The 22,987-nt window shown below is 26.4% G+C and overlaps 1 protein-coding gene across 1 annotated transcript; it reads right to left on the bottom strand.

The window, feature by feature from the left end:
* Positions 1-360: 360 nt before the first annotated feature.
* On the bottom strand, positions 361-16,304 carry LOC145829498 (uncharacterized). Its single transcript, XM_082937313.1, has 16 exons — positions 16,183-16,304; positions 15,732-15,875; positions 15,216-15,434; positions 14,890-15,023; positions 14,403-14,509; positions 12,661-12,753; positions 12,209-12,315; positions 11,878-12,018; positions 11,160-11,321; positions 10,703-10,837; positions 10,140-10,484; positions 9,045-9,728; positions 2,678-2,836; positions 2,340-2,432; positions 1,987-2,073; positions 361-486 (listed from the first exon to the last, which is right to left on the bottom strand). Exons 1-13 carry the CDS (start codon positions 16,276-16,278, stop codon positions 2,717-2,719), a joined length of 2,487 nt encoding a protein of 828 aa, XP_082793439.1. The 5' UTR covers positions 16,279-16,304; the 3' UTR covers positions 361-486; positions 1,987-2,073; positions 2,340-2,432; positions 2,678-2,716.
* Between the last annotated feature and the right edge of the window lie 6,683 nt (positions 16,305-22,987).

The raw sequence follows: 22,987 nt of genomic DNA on the forward strand, positions 1-22,987 counted from the left end.
AAGTATAACAGAAAAAACTATCTGCTTAATTATTTATCAAGTCAAAAAATAAAAATTGAATCAAAATAACAGCTGTTAATACTTGAACGCAATTTTTTTTTGCTAAAATAAAAACTAAATATTTCAAACTGTATATAAAACTTTTGAGGTATCAAAAAGTTTTAAAACGATTAATTTTTCTACAAAACAAAGATATTTAAAAAGATTAAAAATCAACCAAAAAGCAGCCTAAATCTTCAAAATATCGCAATTTAAACAATTTTACTTTAAAAAACATTCCGTTAATTTGATTTAAACTTTAAAACACCATTTTTAAATTATGATTAGTAAAAAAAAAGCAAAATAACTTCTATAAATTGACATGCATTATCTAAATTCATCATAATTTTAGTAAAAATGTGATAGTTGCTTATTTTCAAATTTATTCTTAAAATTTTTCATTTGTTGAAGTTGTTTCTTCATATCATTCACTTCTGCTCTATAATTCTGAAAAAAAAACTAATTTGTTACGCAGCAAAAACAAAGAAGCTAATTAAGTGTTAAAAATTAAATGTATGTACTGATTAGTGACAATTTAAGACAATTTTTAAGACTGAACTATAGCTACTAATAAAACAACATTATGAGTCAATAGTAAAAGTTTACTCATATGTTTTTTTTATTTTTATAAAAATATGTGACAATAATGTATTACATAGTATATCTAATATTTAAGAAATTTAATGTTATAAAACGGTTAATGGTAGTTTATAAACTAAGGTAGTGGTTTATACACTAATATCAGCAGCTGGTTATAAATAATTTTGTTAAATATCGTGTTATCGACTAGCTTGTTACACCCTGGTTAGGCCACACTTTTTACAAAGAGTAGGTTTTTGCGAATAACAGGGTTGCCATTGGTATTTAAGAAAATTTCTTCCAGGTTTTTTTAATTAAACGTTTTTGGGTCTATTTTTAATATATAGTATAGTTTAAGGATAAAAACTGTTTTAAGTAGTACAATAGCATTGAAAAATTATGTACAGCGACTTTAAATGAGTATCTTAATAACAAAAATTTTTGATGATGGCAAATTTCTTTATATATGTTATAGATTTTTGTACAAATCGTGATACTACTTATCATGTAAAAATTGTTAAAAATTCCAGGTTTTTTAGTGATTTTGTTGAAAATTTAAGTTTTTTTTATAAACTTCTCAAATTCCAGATTTTTACAAGAATTTTTTAGCCTAAACTATCAAATTCCAAGTTTTATGGCAACCCTAAATAAAAGAAAGGATGTATTATTTTAGTTACGAAATGATAAAAAACAATGTTTTATATCAAAGTCAAACTCGAAAAATACGTGAACTAATAAGAACATGAGATTAAAACTGACAAGTTTTTTAAGAAATAAAATGCATTGTTTAAATCTTATACATAGAGCAAAATTATTTTAGTGGCTTTAAAACTATCTCAAAACATGCAAAATAGATATCTAAAAGCGTCAGTGCACACTAGGTTATTGAGTAAAAAATAATAATCTGAACAAAAATTAAAGTTTTCAAAGTTGAGTACTATTTAAAAAACAACATACAATAGAACCAAATAAACATCATTTACTTCAATTCACTAAGGTGTACATTATCGAAAACTGGCTGTTTTAAAATTGTTAATAACTACTGATGGGCAAATGACATTTATTAACTTGATGAAAATTAATTGAGATAAAAACTAAATAACATTTCAAAACTTGTATGAATTTTTTTTTTCAAAAAATAAAGATAATTTCAAAAAGTAAAAATACCTTTATAATAGATGTTTCATTTTTAAACTATTTACAGTTGCAACTAATTCAAGATCTACATTTTATAAAAAAAATAGATAACAACAAGCTTATAAAATGGTTTCAAAATTTATGAAAACTTCAATTTTTAACCCCGTCATAAACTTATTAAATCTCAATACATACTTATGAACTTATACTAATTTATTCTTTTAAACATACTTCCGCCTTTCTTTCATTTTCTTGTGGTTGTTGCCCAGGTTCGATTTGTTGGGTATTTCTTTCTGAAATCTGATTCGCTTCCAATTCCTGTTTAAATTAACTATCACAGCGAATTTGTATATAAAGTTAAATAGTTTTTTTTTTGACTTAATTCAATAAGTAACAATACTGCTAGTTTTTTAATGTTTTAAAAACCGTTTAGATCCAAAATCTCTAAATAAACTCGTTGAAAACAATTGTTATAACAAATACTTTGATTTTAACTTTGCTAATAGAAAAACAAATTTAAACCAATGTAAACTTAAGTACATTATTCTACTTACAATATTCTACTTAGTACATTAACTACTTACATGCTTTTTAGATATCTGTATTGTTACTCATTTTTTAACCATTTTATTACAAAGATGTCAATATTTTGTTGCGATGGACTTTTGTTGTACACTCTGAAAAAAAATTGAGTTGTTTTTTTTAATAACTCTTTTTAATTTACTATTATAAGAAACTATAACTTTTGTGTGTTTTGTTGTACACTCTATATAAACTTAATTTAAATTATGTATTTTACTATTTCTATAAAACATTATATTAAACATATATTTTTTATAAATTTTTGTAAGAACTGTAGTGTTTTAAATTATTAAAACAAAAATGTTTATGGTCTCAGAATAACAAAACACCATGAACTAACTTATTGAAAAACTGTTTGGTAGTTTCCTCAAGACCATGTTTACAAATTAATAAAATAAAGATGTACAAATATTTCAGTTAATCTTCCTTGTTCGGCAAATAATTGCGATAATTTGAATTTGTATTTTTTCTTCTGTTTTGGTGGAGACTGGAAACAGGTCTGCAAAAAAAAAAGTTGATAAACATTGAAAAAATATAAAAATAGTTCACTAAATTGCAAAATAAGTTAAAATTTTATCTTGAAAGTTTTCTGCATCACAAAAAATTTTACAAAACCTATTTTTTAATAATAACAAAACACATTTCATTTTTTCTTAAATTTATTGGAGTACTTTCGGAGTAAGGCTTATTAAATTGTATCATACTAAGTAGAACTGAATTGAAATAATATCATAGTTTAAAGTTTTAACTACAGTATGAAAAGCTAGTTTGATGGTCGATCGAAGAAACCAACAAAAAATACTTCTCAGCGATTGGGCAACATTTGTTGGACAATCCTGAGCGTGCTAAAAATTATAAAAATGAGAACCTTTCAGTATTAGTGAGAGCGAAGAACTCTTTTCAGCTACATATTCTAAAAGCCTTATTCATTCAATCTTTAAGGCCCAGTTTATGTAAGCAGAAAAGTTCGTATACCAAACTAGACTTTTCAAATCCTTATAATAATTTATTAAATAATTAGTTTCTCTATAAATTTTTTTAAAGTGTAGTTTCATTTTTTCGCTGGTTTGTTTTAGTTAGATTTTAATCTAACGAATTTTATTAGTACAGCAAAGTATAAGCATTATGGTTAGTTTAAACATTCGATTATTACGTCATTTTATACTTTATAACTTAAACCTACAGTATGATTTTATTTCAATTTCTATTCAGTTTTACTTAGTAAGATACAATTTTTGACAGTCCTTACTCCGAAAGTACTCAAATAAATTTAAAAAAATTGAAATTTATTTTGTTATATTTTTTAATGAAGTTATGCACCAGAAAAAAGCTGTCAAAACCTTTTCTAAAGTAAAATCTAGTTAATTATTTGTTTTTTTTAATTTGATTTATTCACCCAAACTAAAAAATAAAATAGCATTTGGTATTGTTCACATTAAGTTCAAAAACAAAATTTGAATTCAATATTAGTTTTAAAAAATACAAGACACCTACAATACATATTTATCAAATAGTACTAACTTTATTTAACGTAAAATATAAAATTTCAATATATAAGACTACTCTAAATACTGTCATGAAACCAAGTATTAAATAAAATGTTTAAAAGTTAGCAACAATATATAAAACTCAACAAATAAATTTAAATATTTACCTATTTAATTAATAACAAACTTAATGTACTATTAAACTTAATATTTTTGGGCTGTTTAGATAAATTCAATTATTTATTTTTCACCTATTTGCAAAAACAAACTAATAACGCTTTTTTAAGTAAGACAATAATTAAAAGTAATAATTTATGTATTCACATTAATAAAATACTGAATATAAAATATTTATTTAAACAGGGTTGCCACTCTTTGAGTCAAAAATCTTCCTTAAGTGACCAGAAACTTCCTTGAGTAAACTTAATCTTTTTGAGTTTGTTCTAAATCCTTATTTTGCTTCTGGCGCAAATTACTAATACCTTATGCTCATTTATCTTCTTTAATAATAAAATGAAGGTTGTATGTGTATGCTTCTGCATTAAATGCTTACTAAACTTATGAAAAAATGTTTTCCAAAACTAAATGTTAAAACGTTAAATCAATTGAGATTAAAAAAGAAAATTTGTGCATAAATTTTGTGTAAACTTGTTAGTTAACTTTATACATAATAGAAAATAGATTACTTTTTTTAAAAACTTTAATATACTAAAATACTCACTTTAAAAAATAAATTATCATTACAGATAATTTTGTAATTAATACAAATAAAAATTTAACCTCTAATGTAAAAGTAAAACAACACTAAACTATGCTCATTTTTGATTTTTTTACTGAAAACAAGTAATTGTAAACAAATAACTTTATTATAAAAACAAGGACTTATAGCACAACATATATTTTATTCAACTACATAAGTAACTAAATACAAAAATTTTATAAAAACTTTTCAATGCATAGTTAACCACAACTTTCATTTCTCTAAATTGCTTGTTTTTGTTTAACTTCAGTCATGATAAATATAATTTAAAACTTTAAAATGTTAATTCTAAGAATTTTGAGGAACTAGTCGCAAGGCGAAAAATTTTTTAATTACCACTTAAAAATAAATAAAATTAAATTTTTTGAACAAAATATTGAAACTGGATTAACTAAATCTTATTCTAGATAGAGAAAGAAAATTCCTGAGATTTTTAAAAAAGTCTTAAAACTTCCTTGAGATTTTCTATAACTTGAAAATTCCCTGAGTGTGTGGCAACCCTGTATATATCTGTGTTTATATTATGAATAATGTATAATATTTATTTATGTTATTTATATCTATGTTTTTTATCTTTTCAGGTTTTTTTTGTTAATAAAGTATTTAAAAAAAAGAATTTTTTTCTATAATAAATTTAATTCTCCGGTTTAACTTACTTTCAATCATGAAACTTTACAAAAAACATAAAAGTGTACAAATAATTAAAAATAACACCTTATTTTATTAATTCAGTTTATTTATGCAATGAATGTTAATAAAAAAGCTGATAATAATTAAATTAGAAATAATTTTAGCAAAGTAGAGCTTAAAAAGTCCAAAGCAATTATCTTGATAAAAAAGCTGTGAAAAAGCACACATAAAATTTTAATTATTTAGAATTCCATGCTGAGTTCATTCTATCCAATCAGAAATGCTCATCGTCTGCTACTTTTCCCTTTATCTGTTCAAGTCTTCATGGCGCATTATGGTCCCTCAATCGATGTAAGGCAGGTGACTCGATATTTCCTGCTGGAATGATTATAATAGGAAGGCTCTTCTGGTTGATTTGCAACAGGTCTACCGGTAGTGGCGACATTGGAAAAATTATCAATTTCATTCAGGTAATACAAATTTTATGGCTTGGTAGACTTCTATGGCTACCATGAAACGCCTTTGAATCAGTACCGTTTGACATTAGACTGTACAATCTTTTTATGTTTCACTGTGTGAGTACCTGTTAACCAAAAAATCTGATTATAAATTGATAGAGTCGTAGCACCGCCATTATCACTTCACTCTTTTTATGTTTTCGAGGATGAGATTTACTCTGATTCTGCAGTAGGAATTCATTACCAACATAAAGGGACTACAACTTAATATTATTCTGGTTAACTTTTCTAAATTTTACACAAATCTTGTTTGAAGCGCCTCTTCTTTGATCTTCCATATTTTCTAATGGTTTGAACTGCTGGATTGGATAACTTACTTGGCTTGTTCAGAAATTCTAAACTATTTAGTAGCTGAAGCCCACATATGATTTTGGCCGGAGATACTCAGTAACCGCTATCTGGATTATTTTTTAACTGCAGCATTACACTTAAAACTTAACAATGTTAAGGCATCAACAGTTAGTCATAGCAACGTTTTTGCCTGCTTACAGTTATTTTTGATGTTGAATTTTCCAGTTCAACCATTGGATTTATATAAATTATCGTAGAAACGAATTCAGTTCATCATTAAAAAGTCGTTCAAAATAAATATAGTTTGTTTTGCTTTTTTATAGATTACATACATAAATGTACACATAAAGTATACACTAGTCAAAGTTTTGCATTGAATTTTTTTAACTAGTCTGAGCGAGTAAGAGACAGCCCTGTAATCGTCTAAAACAGCAGTATATACTTAGTGGATATATATAAATATACTTAGTGGATATATGGCTATTGGTATGCGTTATAAATTTTGTAAAATCGAATTCAAATAGTCCAAACATAAATCTAACAGATACAGCTTAAATTATAGTATTGCAAATTTAAACGGTAAAAAGTCTTTTTTTTATATATAGCAAAATTCTGCGTTAAATTTTTTTTTTATATCGCTCCACAGTAAAACAAACTGTACCTAAACAAAATGTACTGATAGTATAATAAATTCCTTGATTTGTGATAATATTCTTTTTAACTTATTATAATTATTTTTATTATATTTTTGGGTCTATTTTTAGTTTAAAGTTTAGTTAATGGTAAGATATTGTGTTAAATAGCATAAAAACATTGAAAATGTACTATTTAACTACTTTAAAGTTTTTTCAAGTTTCCAGGTTGAGTGAAAACCCTGTTTATAATGAATTTATAAATTTACAAATGTTGTATATTTTTGAGTGAATTTTTGTAAATGATATATTTTTAGGAGTAAATTCACTCATAAAATATATAACATTGAAAAGTTCTAAAATTATGTAAGATATTTAAATTTAAGTAAAGTTTTTCTAAAAAATATATAAAATAGAAACATATCACATAAGAAAAGTATGTATAAAACTGTGGTTTATAGTATAATTTATTAAATATACATTATTGCTGTGCTTTAGGGGGCTTAATTTTTACAGCTACCATTCATTTTCTTACTGGATAAAAAAATATGTTTTGGAAATATCATAAAAACACCCTGTGCAAAATTTTAGATGATTAGAAGAAACTTTCACATTGGCACAAAACGATTTTCTAAATGCTACCCCAATGCAAAATGTATGTGATTCAAAAACGCGACCATAAGTTTTAAGCTGCATTTTTTTTACATGTGGTCAATTATCACACAAAAACATTGTAAACAAGTTAAAGAAAAACAAAAATTATGGTGGCATTTCTTGATTTTGTATAATTTTTTTCACTTTTTGTTAGTTTTCTTGAACTTTATAGCTCTTTTTTTTTAAATGCGACCATAAAACTTTCTTTAAACCGTTTTAAATTTTTCACATTGTGTTTGTGTTAAAATTGGCCACATGTAAAAACAATTTCAGTTAAAAATTTGAAGGTCACATTTTTTTGATCCTATACATTTTGCATTGGGTAGGTTTTAAAAAAATTTGTTGGAGCCAATGTGAAAGTTTTTTCAAATCATTTAAAACTTTGCACAGGGTGCTTTTGTTGTATAATTAAAGAAGTTTTTCTCCAGACAGAAACTCAAAAGTAGCTGTAAAAAAAAAGGATGTACTTGTAATTATAAGTCTTAAATTTATTCATAACCCAGGGTTGCCTAACGTTTTTGGCAATTTTTCTCTAGGCTTTCAAAATTTCCTCTAAGTTTTTAAAACTATACATTTTTGGGTCTATTATTAGTTTATAGTTAAGTTTAAGATAAAAAAACTGTTCTAATTATAAAATATAGAAGAGATACTGTAAGATACTTTAAATGTGTTTTTTAATAAACATTTTTTGATGAAAACAATTTTTTTTATTTATACAATAGATTTTTTGTTACAACTTTAAATTTTACTACTCATAACGTTACAATTGTTAAGAATTCCAGGTTTTTGTCCAAAATTTCTCAAATTCCAGTTTTTTCCAGGTTTTTGAGACTAAATTGTCAAATTCCAGGTAATTCCAGATTTTTTGGCAACCCTGTGGTTAAGATTAGTCTTATTTCAATATTAATATTTCAATTATATATTAAATTAACATACTGTTTTGTTAGTAGTTTTAAAATAAATTCTTTCTTTATAAGTAAATAAGTGAAATATGTATAATATAAAAATAACAAAAGTAACATACGAAATTAGCAAACACTGTGAGGAGCTTATAAACTATACTAAATAAGCGAAAATGATTAAGCAAAATATTCTATAGAACTCGATATGCCGCACTTAAAAACATCTAAGTATAAAAACAATAAAACTTGGATAAGTATAACAAAAAACTGAAAAACGAGTCGAAATAAACTAATATAAATTCGGTACCAATTTGCAATGTTAGTTTTGTTAGTTGTATCATTTTTAAGTAGTATAACTTTTAGTTTGATTTGTAATTTCATAACGTATAGTATAAGTTAAAACACTACATTAGATACGATTGAATAGGTATAGTAAAGTTAGTTTAGAAAAAACTTAGTTCATTCATTATTGGTAATTCGAAGTCTTAGCTACTGCGACTGTTAGTTAAATGTTTCATAGTTTTTTTATTATTTATTTTTATTCTACTGCATAAAAACTATTTTCGATAGTATTATTCTAAATAATATCAAGTGTAAGCTTTATAGTGCTGAATTTGAAATATGCAGCTGATTTTCAATATTTTTTTACCATTTTGTACACAAACTACACAAGGTTATTCTATAGTAGATGAAATTTATTTAGAATCCTACAAAAATCTACTATAATACCACAACTACTATTTGACGATACAACATTAGTAATATTTATACCACGTTTCAGTACAAGGATCGTAAGAAACCGGGGCTTGAGGATCATCGTTTTGTAAACTAACTGTGTCATGAGGATCACTGAAAGGATCGAATTCAGAGAGGTCGAATGTTTCGAAACTTTGCTCCTCATTGTTGTTTACGCTGTTCAGGTTGCTTCGTTCAGTTTGGCTGATCAGGTTGCTTCGTTCAGGTTGGCTAATCAGGTTGCTTCGTTCAGGTTGGCTGATCAGGTTGTTTCGGTCAGGTTGGCTGATCAGGTTGCTTCGTTCAGGTTGGCTGATCAGGTTGCTTCGGTCAGTTTGGCTGATCAGGTTGCTTCGTTCAGGTTGGCTGATCAGGTTGCTTCGTTCAGGTTGGCTGATCAGGTTGTTTCGGTCAGGTTGGCTGATCAGGTTGTTTCGTTCAGTTTGGCTGATCAGGTTGCTTCGTTCAGGTTGGCTGATCAGGTTGTTTCGGTCAGGTTGGCTGATCAGGTTGTTTCGGTCAGGTTGGCTGATCAGGTTGCTGCGTTCAGGTTGGCTGATCAGGTTGTTTCGGTCGGATTGAGGTTGGTTCACAAGCTCACCCGAATTTCCGGTTGGAGGCGCTGTTTGCAAAAAGTTTTGTCCTCCAACGATTACAACCTGCTTGTTGTTGCTGATTGTGCCGAACAGAGTCTGGCATTGTTCCAGCTTTTTCTTCAACTTTCTCTCTTCATTTCGTTTCTTCCTTTTCTTCTTGTAGTTGTCTTCCAGCTTACAGACGATCTGTGAAGTAGTTATGTATTGTAAGGCACAACTATTCAGTATACTATAAAATTTTAACAATAAAAAATGTACTAGGCAGAGTTATTCACAGCTGAAAATTGGTTTTTACTAAAAGAATATTTTTTTTCCTTGATGACATCTTAAAAATGATTTTCAATGGCTATGAAAATAACTGATATTAAAAATTAAAATGATCAGTTACAACAAAAAAGGTTTTTCACAGATTAAACTAAGTATAATACACTATATAGAAAGCAGAAAAATTTTCAAAAGTTAGCTATTAGTTTTTTAACATTTAATTTTTATTGATCTTAACATAAGTTCTAACTATTGTATATAACTGTATAGTTGTAAGTGTTTAAAAAGTTTTTCATTTTTTTTTTACGAAATAAAGTTAACCGTAGTTCTTACCTGAAACGCTACTTTTCTAGTATCAGCCATTAAATTCTTATACTCTCTGTCTCGCCTCATCAATTGCTGGTTTATTTCCTTCAGCAATTTTGTCGACTCAATTTTCTTGTTTAGATCAGTTTGGCTGATCAGGTTGCTGTAATATTGAGGGTAGTACACCAGCTCACCCGAATTTCCGGTTGGAGGCGCTGTTTGCAACAAGTTATGTCCTCCAACAATGTCAACCTGCTGGTTGGTGCTGATGGTGCCGAACCGGGTCTGGCATTGTTCCAGTTTTTTCTTCAACTGTTCCACTTCATCTCGTTTATTCTTGTTCATCTTTCTCTTTTCCAGCTTGCGGATATTCTGTGAAGTAGTATGTATTGTAAGGCACAAATATACTTTAAAATTTTAACAATAAAAAATATACTATGCATAGTTACTTACAGCTAAAAAATTGGTTTTTACTAAAAGAATACTATTTTTTCCTTGATCACATCTTAAAATCATGTTATTTTATGTTTTTTTATGGCTCTAAAAATAACTTTTAATAACAATTAAACTGATCTACTACAACAAAAAACCTGAGCAGCTTCTTTTATAGTTTCAGATATCAAATGGCTAGATTCTTTGTCTTGTCTTACTAATTGCTGGTATTTTGTCGTCTCGTCTACGCTTTTGTTCGATGAAAAACAATTTTCTTTCCAACCATTACTGTTCTGTAATTCATTAAAAAATAAAATTATTACTTAGCTTTAAAGTTTGTAGATTAATAATAAGTAGAAAATAACTTGCATCATGAAAATGATCTTATACACATTTTTAGTTTGTTTTTACATAAAAGTTCAACTACTTTTAACGAAAATTTTCACTTTAGTTAATTGTATACAGCTAGATGTTACTTAATGCAACTAATTAAAAGTGAACACTTTCAATTGTTATATTTTATTTTTATGAAAATTGAATTATGCTACTGAAGTTATTTTTAGTATTCTAAAATATTTATCAATAAAAATTATTTAAATAAGTAATAATAAATACCTCGTTCAAAACTCTCGGGTTGTTCGGATCGTCACACACAACTTCCACCAGCAGCGGAGGTTTGCTTTGAGTTGACCCTCGGCTGCTATTGGCCAAAGACGGTAAATGTTCGATCGAATTGGTCGATGGCAAAGCTGCCGGAAAAAAACTCGGCATCTGAACCTGCGATGTTTAATAGTTTAGCACTTAAGAAATTTGAATGAGTTTTAAAAACAATAAAATAATTTTACAGTATACAGGCTCAATAGTTTTATATAACTGCTTTAGATTTATTAAAATCTAATTTACACATTAGATTTTGGTAGTAACAGGGTTGCCAAATGTTTTTGACAAATTTTCTCTAAGTTTTCAAAATTTCCTTCAGGTTTTTAAAAGTATACATTTTTGGGTCTAATTTTAGTTCAAAGTTAAGTTTAAGGTAACTTAAATGTAACAGGTACAGATTGTTTAAAATTCCAGGTTTTTAGCCTAAATTGTCAAACCCAGGTTTTTTGGCAACTTAGTAGTAAATGCAAAAGAAATATTGAAAAAGGCAAAAAGCTTTGCATTTGAACCTTGGGTTGAAAGAGGAAGTTTTAAAGTCTACATGTCTTAAATGGAACGATACTGGTCTACAGGTTTAAAAAAAAATATTATTTTTATTAGAGTTCACGTATTAAGCTTTGCATAATAAAAACTCAGAAATGTTATTTGCTTAGAAAAACATTCAAAAACCAACCACGTTTTTGGCAACTGGTTTTGTTTTCTTTCCGTTCACTGTTAATTTACGCAACTTTTTGTTGGGAGTTGCTGGATTATCCAGATATTTTCTCTTTCGGTTGTTTTCGTCTGAACTCATTGCAGGGTCCAAAATATCAACCTATTTTTTAAATTTTTTATATGTTGATATTTTAATATTTTAATTAAAAAATGGTAATGTTTAAAATGCAATCGGCTATTTTTTAAACAAACTTTACATTTTTATATATACTATAAACTTATTAAATAAATGTGATGCATAATTGGTACTTTTTGTTATAAATTATGTAAAAGTTTGTAGAATTACTAACCTCTGGTTGCTTTTGCGCTTTGTTTTTCTTCTGTTTAGATTTTTGAGCTTTATAACGCTGCTTTACTCCCGAAAGTAGACTGTCTGTGATAACTCCCTTCAAGTTGCCTGCGAAAATAAGTTGTTTGTAATACATTACGAAATTACTAATGTACGTGGTCTCATATCAGTATTATATGAATATGTATGGATATCTTATATGTATTTTATAAAGTATAAGTCACGTAAAAAAACTGTATACTTAAAAGTATATACAAAAATTTTGGTAAGTAATAATTTATTATCAAAAATACATGCTTTTTATTTTAAATAAGGAATCAAAAAAGTTTAATATTGCACAAGACTCAGTGTACAGAAATTACTAACTTGACAGGTTTTGTTCACTTATAATGCTTATTTATTAAAACATATAATTTAATAAAATAACAAAAAATTGTTTATCATAATAGTTACCTGCTCTGTAGGCCATAGGGTCGAAACTTTTTGAAAACTTTTTCTTGACTTCCTCCAAGCTTTTAGAACTTTCTAGAGCTTCTCCGATCATTTCTGTCACAAATATAAATAATTAATTAACAACTTAAAAGCTTAAGTAATAACGTTTTTATACCACTTATCATATTATCAGCAATCAACTATAAATAAAAAATATCATTTTTAAGTATAGCTATCAACAAGGCAGAAAATATAAATCAGCACTAATAAACATATCGCAGAAGAGAAATTGAGAGATTTTGGAAAAACCTAAAAATTAAAATTATCCCAGCTAAGCCAGAATTTAGAAACAATTGAAATTAGTATAAGTGTTTTACCTTATTAGCATTAGAAAATTATAATTATATAAATTTTCCAACATTAGTATCAAAAAAACATTTTTATAGCCAAGAATTGTTATATAAAAAACTAAAACAAAAGGGTAAAAGAAAACAAGATTACTAGAAAATTTAAACTAATGACTTCAATTATAGAATGACTGTCTTAATTTGCTCAAATATAATAACTTTTGGTTATAGATGTTAACAGTAAATGAAGGAAAATTAAAAAAAATTAATAAGGTGGTTTAGGGGTACTTATTAGCAAGAAACAAAACTAAAACACAGATAAAGTGATTACGAAAATGTTATTTTGGGTAATTTTATTTACTTAACTAAAGAAATATAAAAAATCTAAGCTGTCCATTTTATTTCAACTTTCATCTAGTTTTTTAGTTATTATCTTATATACAGTTGGTATCTTTAATATTAAGCTTATAAGTTATTTATGTAAAAGTTCACGATAAATATTACAAATTCATGCACAAATAAGTTCAAGAAAAGAGTGTATTTTCTAAATTTCCCAACTTCTTATTATCATACTGACTTTAAAATCTAGTATTAAATAATATAAAACAGGTGAAACCATTTTATGACAAGTATGGTTAATAGTATAATATTTCCACAACTGTCAGAAAAAAAAATCAAATATTAAATTGATTTAGTTACTTGTTTGTCATATCCTAACTTATACGCTGTTAAATTGGCAAACTATAGATATATTAAAAATTGAGATAATAAAATTTCCAATTCAAAGATTATCACTAAATTTTACAAAAAAAATTAAGAATTTATTAGCTCAATATTTTTATAGCATCTTATCTTTACAAGTTAATTTCTTACTAATTGGTATGTGTAAAAGTTTCTTATTTATAATGTTGTTAATTTCTTTTCTATTAAACAAGCATTTTAAATTTAACTTTTAATACTACATACAGAAAGTATAATTAGAGTAAAAAAACGATTAAAAAATACTGAATTATTGCTTCAATGAAATACACGCACAAAAAAAAAACACTTTTTCATACATTAAAAAGAAATAAAATATATCTTAAAGTTGAATTGTTGTAATATTGACTAGTAAATGGGTAATGTCTCACAAAAAAGGGTGGTTATTATTTGTGCCTGATGTATTTACCTAATGGTTAATATTGTGTTTTTTTATTTTTAATTTACAAACAGTACAAACATTAACATTTCAATATGCATCACATTAATAAATTTAAAAAGTGGAAAAAAAGATAACAGATGAAAATTAGAAAATAAGTGCTGAACACCAAAACAAGTTTGTACGAAATACAACAAACATTAAACCAATTATAAGACAAAAAAGTAGCCAAACTATTTCAGTTAAAGACAATTATTTAAAGTCATGCATACACTCACTGGTCTGGTGGGGCTTCAGTCTCAATTTCCTGATTTCTCCTTTTTTGTGTTTGGGCGTCCCAATCCTGCAAAGGATCAACCATTCAGGGTTAACTATGCCTTCCCATCTGTAAAAAAAATATATTTGCATTTTTATAAAACTAAACGAGGTGAAAAATCATAATATAATAAAAAGAAAAATATAGTAAAACAGTAAAGAATTTTTTTCAAGTTATACTGATTGTGATTAAAAATTTTATTACTGACGACCAAAGCTATTTCAATCTTTTTGGTACTAATTTGCAGAATATAAATTTTCACTTTATATTTTCAAATTTTATTACAAAGCAATGATTTACTCGTTTAAACAACTAAGATATCAATTTTAGTTTATTAATTAAATCTTATTTCTTTTAGTTTAAATTTTAAAATTTTAATTTATAGGTGATCAATAAATAATTAATAGAATATTGTTCTAATGAAACTTTATATATTAAAATTCACTAACTTTACGGGGCATGTTTTGCAGGTAAAGCACTTCATCTTGAGCTTGATGATTTTTTCCTTCTTTAAGTAGAAAGAATTGCCTGTATCTGTCAGCTCGCAGTTCTTGATCTTTCCGCACGTCAGTTCGCGGAAGATCTGTGTCGAAAAAATTATGGCATTCGTTTTTTACCAGGGAAAATTATTTTTTCAATGCTCAGTTGTTAAGAGGCATTGACATTACTTTAATTTTTAGTGTTTGTTGCTAGTTATGTTCTTAATTTAGTAAAAACAATTAACATCAAGTTTTTTTTTAAACAAATTTAATGTCATCATAATTTTAAAACTCACATCCAGCCATCCGATCTTGAGCGACTTTTTGGTCCTCAACTCACTGTCCCACATCCTGTCAAAAATGTCACGAGTAATAGGAACCACAACAGAAGTTGGGTCGTTGACGTTCTCCAGGTATACATCATTATCTTGTGTGGGTTGGAAAGTTTCACCTGGCACTAAAAAGTCAACCAAGTCCTGGTTCGGTTGCTGGTTGTCGTTGCTTTCCCCACCCACCTGAGTTACATTTGTTTTATATTTTAAGTTACATAAATTGCTTTCTTATTTATACTTAGTTTTTACTATTTTAGGCAAAAATAGTAAACAAAGTACCAATAAGACAATTATTATTGTCTATCTTAGGCTGATCATAAAATTTTATTTACTATTTGAAAATTGCTTATCAATTATTTATTCACTTCATGTACTATTCGACTTAAAAACACAGAGTGTGACTTGCTTGAGTTATGGGTAACGTACTAAAATGCAAAAAATGAAAAGCAATGACATGTTGATTAAATACTTTCAACTTACAGCTATTTTGATGCAGCTGCGTTCACAGGCAACAGAGAGAATGTCCATTTTTGGTTTTTTCACCAGAAGTTTATCATTAGTGGTCATTTTCCTCTTCTTTGAGTTGACAGAAGTCGGACTTGGCAACGGGTCGGAACCACCTACCTAAATTTTCAAAAATTAAACTTTATTATTATTTATCAAGTAAGCATGTTCCTCAATTTAGAAAAGAATTATTATTTTACAACCTTAATTAATTTTGATAGCATAATTTATAAATTCAATAGCTTGTGATAAGTCTTTTTCTGATAAAAATGATCGCAATGAAAACTTATAATAGAAAATTAATAATAAACCTCATGGCCTCCTGGTTTGAAAAATGTCTAGAAACTTTTATTTCATTTAACCAATAAATTAATTATATGTCAAGCAGGTGTATGTGAAAATTAAAATCCAAATTATAAAAACTTACTATTGTTACTTCAGATGTAACTTGGGAACTTTCCTGTGAATTTTTGGAATGTTCCTGGGAAACCATGAAGGTGTTTGAGTTTTGTTGTTGCAACATATTACTTTCTTTAGTTCTTAATTTGCAGCTCTGAAATAATTTCAATTTATATTATGGTAGTTTTATTTAACGTATATATTTTAAAATTTTTGCAAATTTTTAAGGCATGGATGTTGGTATCTTAATTTGTTGGGACTACTAGTCATAATTAAATACTAACTTATTAATAACTTTAAATAAATGAAACTTGAAAACAATTTAAGTTTAATTGAATTTACTTATATTAACCAATTTTATTTTAAATACCACTATAGTGGCTTGAATCATCCTGTTAACAAAAAAAAAACTAGCCTCAGTTACACTGAGTTTATAAAAATCTTAAATTATCCTGAGTATCTTACTTTTAATCAACCCTATTTCAGAATTGTTGCTTCAAGCTCTATAAACTAATAATGATTTTATTGAAATGAGATTAAACTTTTATATACTGTGGTTATTTTACCATTCACTATTCAAAAAACCATTAAAATACCAAAAGCATTTAATTTAACACAGGGTTGCCACTGACTTTTGGCAAATTTTTTCCAGGTTTTCAAATTTCTTCTAGAATAAAAAGATATTGTAAAGCTACTTTAAATGTGTTTTTTAATAAAAAAACTTTATGATGACAAAATTTTTTTATTTCCATGGTAAATTTTTTGTGTCAAATCAAAATTTTTCTATTTAACATGCAAAAATTGTTAACATATTCAGGTTTTAAAAAGATTTTTGTTCAAAATTCCAGGTTTTTTTTTTCAAAATTTCAAAAAAACAGGTTTTTTTTTAATTTTTTATAGCCTAAATATTTAAACTTCAGACTTTTTCAGGTAAAGTGGCAACCCTGATAACATAGGTGTAGTTTTTTGTTAAACAATATATTTGTGACTCTAATTTCTTTTTTTTTTTAAATGGTAGACTCTAAGAATGACTTCAGGTAATCAATAATAAAACTAACAAGCTAAACTTTAGGTAAACTTGAACATTATTTAGAACTACTTGTTTTTAAATAGCTATACTTTATAAGAGTCTTTAATTAGTTTTACAATTAACAGGATTGTCATTTATTAAATACAAAAAACTACCCACACATACTAAATTTATCCTGAGATATCTTTTGTGCTTGGCAAACTCAATTAAATCTGTCCTTAGTGACCTTAAACAATATTAAACAATACTTATCTATCCTCAATTTTTTAACCCTTTATATACTTCTTAAATAATTTGTATTTAAATCTAAAAACTTTTTAATAACAATAAAAATTAAGTTTTTGAACAAATTTAGCTATAAAATATCTTACTATTAGATATTGAACAACAATATCTTATTCATATTTTAGAGATTTAAATAAGTACTAGAGATTTTTGATAATACCTAAATTAACCAATTTCTTTTTAAATACCACTATAGTGGCTTGAATCATCCTGTTAACAAAAAAAGTAGCCTCAGTTACACTGAGTTTATAAAAAACTTTAAATTATACTGAGTATCTTACTTTTAATCAACCCTATTTCAGAATTGTTGCTTCAAGCTCTATAAACTAAAAATTATTTTATTGAAATGAGATTAAACTTTTATATTTTGCAGTTATTTTAATATTCACTACTCAAAAAATCATTAAAATACCACAAGCATTTAATTTAACACAGGGTTGCCACTGACTTTTGGCAAATTTTTATAGGTTTTTGAAATTTCTTCTAGGGTTTTTAAAATACTTGATTTTGTGTCTATTTTTAGTTTAGACTTAAGTTTAAGGTAAAAAACTGTGTTATAAACAGGGTTGCCACTAGTTTTTAAAAATTTTTTCCAGGTTTTTCAAATTTCTTCTAGGTTTTTAAAAGTACGTATTTTGGGTCTACATTTAATTTAAAGTTACGTTTAAGGTAAGAAACTGTGTCAAATAGTATAAAAACATTAGAAATATATTGTAAAGCTACTTTAAATGTGTTTCTAATATGAAGAAATTAATGATGACAAAAATTTTTATTTCCATGGTAAATTTTTGGTGTCAAATCAAAATTTTCTATTTAACATCCAAAAATAGTTAAAAAAAAACTTTTAAGGTTTTTTACTCATTTTTATTCACAATTCCAGGTTTTTCCAGTTTTTTTTCTAAAATTTCTCAAATTCCTAGTTTTTACATGTTATTTTTTAGGGTTAAATCAGCTTGAGTAGAAACCCTGAAAACTATACTGATATAATAAAAAATAATTAGTAGTTTCCTGTTAGCACATTTAATTATTTCTTTTAAAATCTCACACAAAAAAGTTAGCTTTTATGACACACACCCAAGAGATCCTTTCAAGTAAAAAATTATATAATGTAACTTAAAGTGGCCAAAATTTATATGAAAGTTCTTAAAAAACAAAGGCATTTATTGTGACTTAAATTATATAAATATTCCTAAAAATAAACTTGTTTCTAGATTAAAATCTTAACAAAATGCTTATACTGTTTCATTTTAAACTTTAAGCAAAAAAATCCTGAGTTTATTTTTAGTAAAATAATAACTGGTTAGTCTAGTTAAAATACTATACTTAATTTTTATGTACTTAAGGTATAATAAAATGCTTAGTGAAATGACAAATATTTAATACATTTTTACTTGAAATAATAAGTTAAATACCTCTATAAGATATACATTATTAAATAAACTTTTTTAACTTTTTTAAGTATTAAAATCTGTCTAAAAACTAAAAAAAAACACAAAATTATTCTATACTAAAAGGCCTACTCATCATCTTTATTAAAATGATTTACTTAGATAATAAATTTAAGAGTATAAGTTAAAAACTACTATTTTGGACTAAAAGACACTTTTGTATTAAACAACCAATATGGACTTTTTTATCAGGGACTTTTAAATTAAGTTGGGTAATTTAAAGAAAGTTAATGCATACAGCATAGTTGCCACTTAATCATTCAAGCATTAAATTTTTAGTTTAAACAAACAAACGTTTATTCAGTATTAACAACTCTTTAATTTAGAATTCTGGCATACAGCATTCAAGTTAAAAAAAACAATATAAGTTATACATTTTCACTAAAAGGTGTGTAAATTTATATCAAAGAAAATTATTCTCATTATGAAACATTGTTGAATATACAAAGTTCGAAGCTAATTTTTAGAAAAAACGAGTAAATAGTAAATATATAATTTTATATTTGACAAACTAAATCCAAAAAAATAAAGTATCACAAAGCTAAATAGTAATTTTTAAGAATCTATTTTTTTGTAAAAAGAAGCGAACTATACCTTTAATCAGAGCATTTTTAAAACATATAATACAGAATTTTACATTTTATTAAACTTATACACATTTTATTTATTCCATTTACATCTTATTACATTGACAGCATCTACTACTATTAAGGTATACCAATTTGTTTCTTAAATAAGTTTTTCAAACAGGGTTGCCACTCTTTGAGTCAAAAAATCTTCCCTGAGTGACCAAAAATTTCCCTGAGTAACCTTAAATTTCCCTGAGTTTCCCTGAGTATTTTTCAAATCTTAAAAAAAAAATTTTCTCTTCTAACACAAATTATTAATACCTCATTCTCATTTTTCTTCTTTAATAATAAAAGGAAGGTTGTATGTGTATGCTTCTGCATTAAATTTATGAAAAAAACTGTTTTCAAAAACTCAATCTTAAAAGGTTTAAACCAATTAAAAATTAAAAACTAAATTTTTGCACAACTTTGTGTAAACTTGTTAGTTAACTTTCTACATAAAAGAATAAAGTTTAATTTGTTTGACATTTTAATTGACAAAATTTAATTATACTATAATAATAATTTCACACGAAGAACTCACTTAAATGCATACATAATAACTTCATTATGACTTGTATGTCTTTCCTAGCAACTGTTCTGAATGCAGTAAATAAAACTTAAAAGCTTAACATTATTGTAAAAAAAACCTGCAAAAAGAAAGTTTAAAGAAATAGCTAAAGAAATATCTCATATCAAAGTACAACTTAATACCTAACAACTGATACAAAATAATCTAAAAATAAATTTTTTTTTATGTCTTTTAGATGTTCATACACAATCTATTTTAAATAACTGAAAACATAACTTTGATTTTAAAACAATTTCACATTACCTGATAAAAAAATCTTAATACTGTTTTTTTAAGTATGCAATTTCTAAACCAATAGTTTTAATTTTATTTTCAAGTTTATTTGCGTTGTCCTTAGCAGCTATTCCTCTTGCTAATAATTCTTTCATTGCTTCTAAATCAGACTGTTTGTTGGTATCTGCAGTACATTTGTCATAGTCTTTATTCAAACATTTGAGTTGCTTTGTAAGTTTACTTTTTGTTCTCCTAACTTGCTCAAAGTATCACCTTTATTTGGAACATTTTTAGCAAAGCGCTGTTGCTCAAGATATGCCAAATATTGGGCCCTAGAAGATTTTACAAATTTTAACAATTCAGAACTTAGTTCAACTGTGCTTGGTTCTAGACTGTTTGCATATAGATGATCTTTGATCATTCTTCGGGACCTTATTGTCATCTCTCCCATATTAGTTGATATTACTTCCTTATTTAATCTAAAGCCCTGTTCAACACTTGCCTGGCCATTGTGAAGCACAAAAACAGCCTCAAGGACTCTTGTTAAATCTTTATACTTGCTTGGGATATCGAGTGTGTCAAAATAAAAGGTGCCTAAACTTTGACTTTTTTCAAGAAGTATTTGAGTGTTAGAAGAACTTAACAAATCAATGTATTGATTAATGCTGTCATCACCCTCTTTTACTTTTAGTATCTTCATGCTGACAAGTTGTTGGACCAACCTTGTAAAGTTTCTGACACAACGGTCTTTACCCATTCCAATTAGACATGCTGGATTTAAAACAGCAGCACTTCTTAAAAAGTTCAAACCAACATTCATTCTTGTTTTAATTTTTTTTATTATAGCAAATATAAAAAGTTTACATTCATTGTGAAATGACTTGAACAAAATGTTAGAAACTTTACCTTGATTTAGCAAATCTTGAATTAAAGTAGAAGCAGCACATTTTAACTCTACATCTTTTTTGTGAAAACTTTTACTTTTCAATGAATAGTTAACAACAACTTTCATTTCTCTAAACTGTTTGATTTTACTTAAGTAAATATAAATTTAAAACTTAAAAAAACTACAATGTTAATACTAAGAATATTGAAGAACTAGCCGCAAGGCTAAAACAATTCTAAATAACCACTTAAATAATAAAAATTACTACTTTTGAACAAAATATTGAAACTGGATTAACTAAACCTCATTCTAGATCTAGAAAAAAATTTCCCTGAGATTTTCAAAAACTTCCCTGAAATTTAGAGAAAAAATCAAAACTTCCCTGAGTTTCCCTGAGTTAAAAGAAAAATGCCAAAATTCCCTGAGTTTCCCTGAGATTCCCTGAGTTTCCCTGAGATTTTCTACAGTTTGAAAATTCCCTGAGATTCCCTGAGTTCCCTGAGTGTGTGGCAACCCTGTTCAAAATACCAAATAGACTTTTTTGCCACTTTAAGATAAAAAATAAGCAAGAGTTAAAAAACAATATTGAACACATAAAAAAACCAAATCATTCAAAAATTGACTATAAATCTTAATTTATTCATCTCAAGCCATGCAACATTATCTTGCCCATAAAAAATTTTTACTTTATAATATTTCATTATTTTGTTGTGATAAATTGAATAATTAGATAAGGTTTTTTTTAAACACTAATACCTAAAAGAATCATGACTCTAATATACATACCACATCAACTAAACTAATAAACATACTAAATAACAGCAGTTGAAATGTCTTTAAATGTATGTCTATATGTATAAGCTTTCATTTAAGATTTGAATTAAAAGTTAGGACATGTATTAGTGACTTTATTACTATTTATATCAAAAAACAAAAAACATGTGATTATTGGGATTGAAATTAGTTTTTTGTGCAGCATTTTATTTTTTGAAGGTTATTCTTTTTTAATTCTTCTTAATGAAGCCAAAACACATTAGAATCATATATCAAAATGTGAATTTTACAATATGTCCAAAAAATTATGCTGATCTCCCTACCCCTACTTAAACCTATAATACTAGTCTTACATACATCAATTTTTTATAACCAACCTCTGATTTTTTTTTTCCATTTCTTTTTAAGTATTTCCTCTGTAATAATCCTCTTTCTTCTTCCACCTTCAGTAAGTCTGTATCCCAACCTTCTGCAATTCAGCCTTCTTGTATACCTATTTTTTCTTCAAAAGTTTGTAGAGCAGCTTGGCACAGCTGTTGAAACTCTCTGTTCTTGTCCATAAGCTTAAGAAAATTAATGTTGGCTGCCTCTCGTGTAAACCTATGCTCCTTGTTTTTGAAAACATTGACAACAAAATCTTTTTGTTTGACCATTATGTTTTATTTCTTTAATTTGATACCTGTGATAAATGGAAAATGTTAAAATTATAGCTTTTAGCTTTGGTTTCTTTCACTTGAAGAATATTTGTTTAATTGAGTTTATTTTAAAGTACTTTATAAAGGTGATAAAGTAAATTGGATTTAAAAAAGCCATGTTCTGTTGTAGGATTAAATTCTTAAATATGCTTTAAACAAAGGCTTGAGATGGATTGAATTTTAAAGAACTTAAGTTTTTTGTAAATGAAAATGTATAAAAACAGTTTTTTGATGAAAATCACATAGATTTATGTGTAATCAAGCTTTTATTTTTAAAATATAAAACAACTCATAGCAGGGCT

This window comes from Thalia democratica, chromosome 2, assembly GCF_965202585.1.
Source record: "Thalia democratica chromosome 2, ktThaDemo2.hap1.1, whole genome shotgun sequence".
Classification (NCBI taxonomy): Eukaryota; Metazoa; Chordata; class Thaliacea; order Salpida; family Salpidae; genus Thalia; species Thalia democratica.

Excerpts from the sequence above, each read along its gene's own strand:
- LOC145829498 (XM_082937313.1), bottom strand. The coding sequence starts at position 16,278 with ATGTTGCAACAACAAAACTCAAACACCTTCATGGTTTCCCAGGAACAT. Across the intron at positions 12,019-12,208 it reads AAGCGCAAAAGCAACCAGAG|GTTGATATTTTGGACCCTGC; the intron begins GTTAGTAATTCT and ends TTTAAAAAATAG. Across the intron at positions 11,322-11,877 it reads AACCAGTTGCCAAAAACGTG|GTTCAGATGCCGAGTTTTTT; the intron begins GTTGGTTTTTGA and ends TAAACATCGCAG.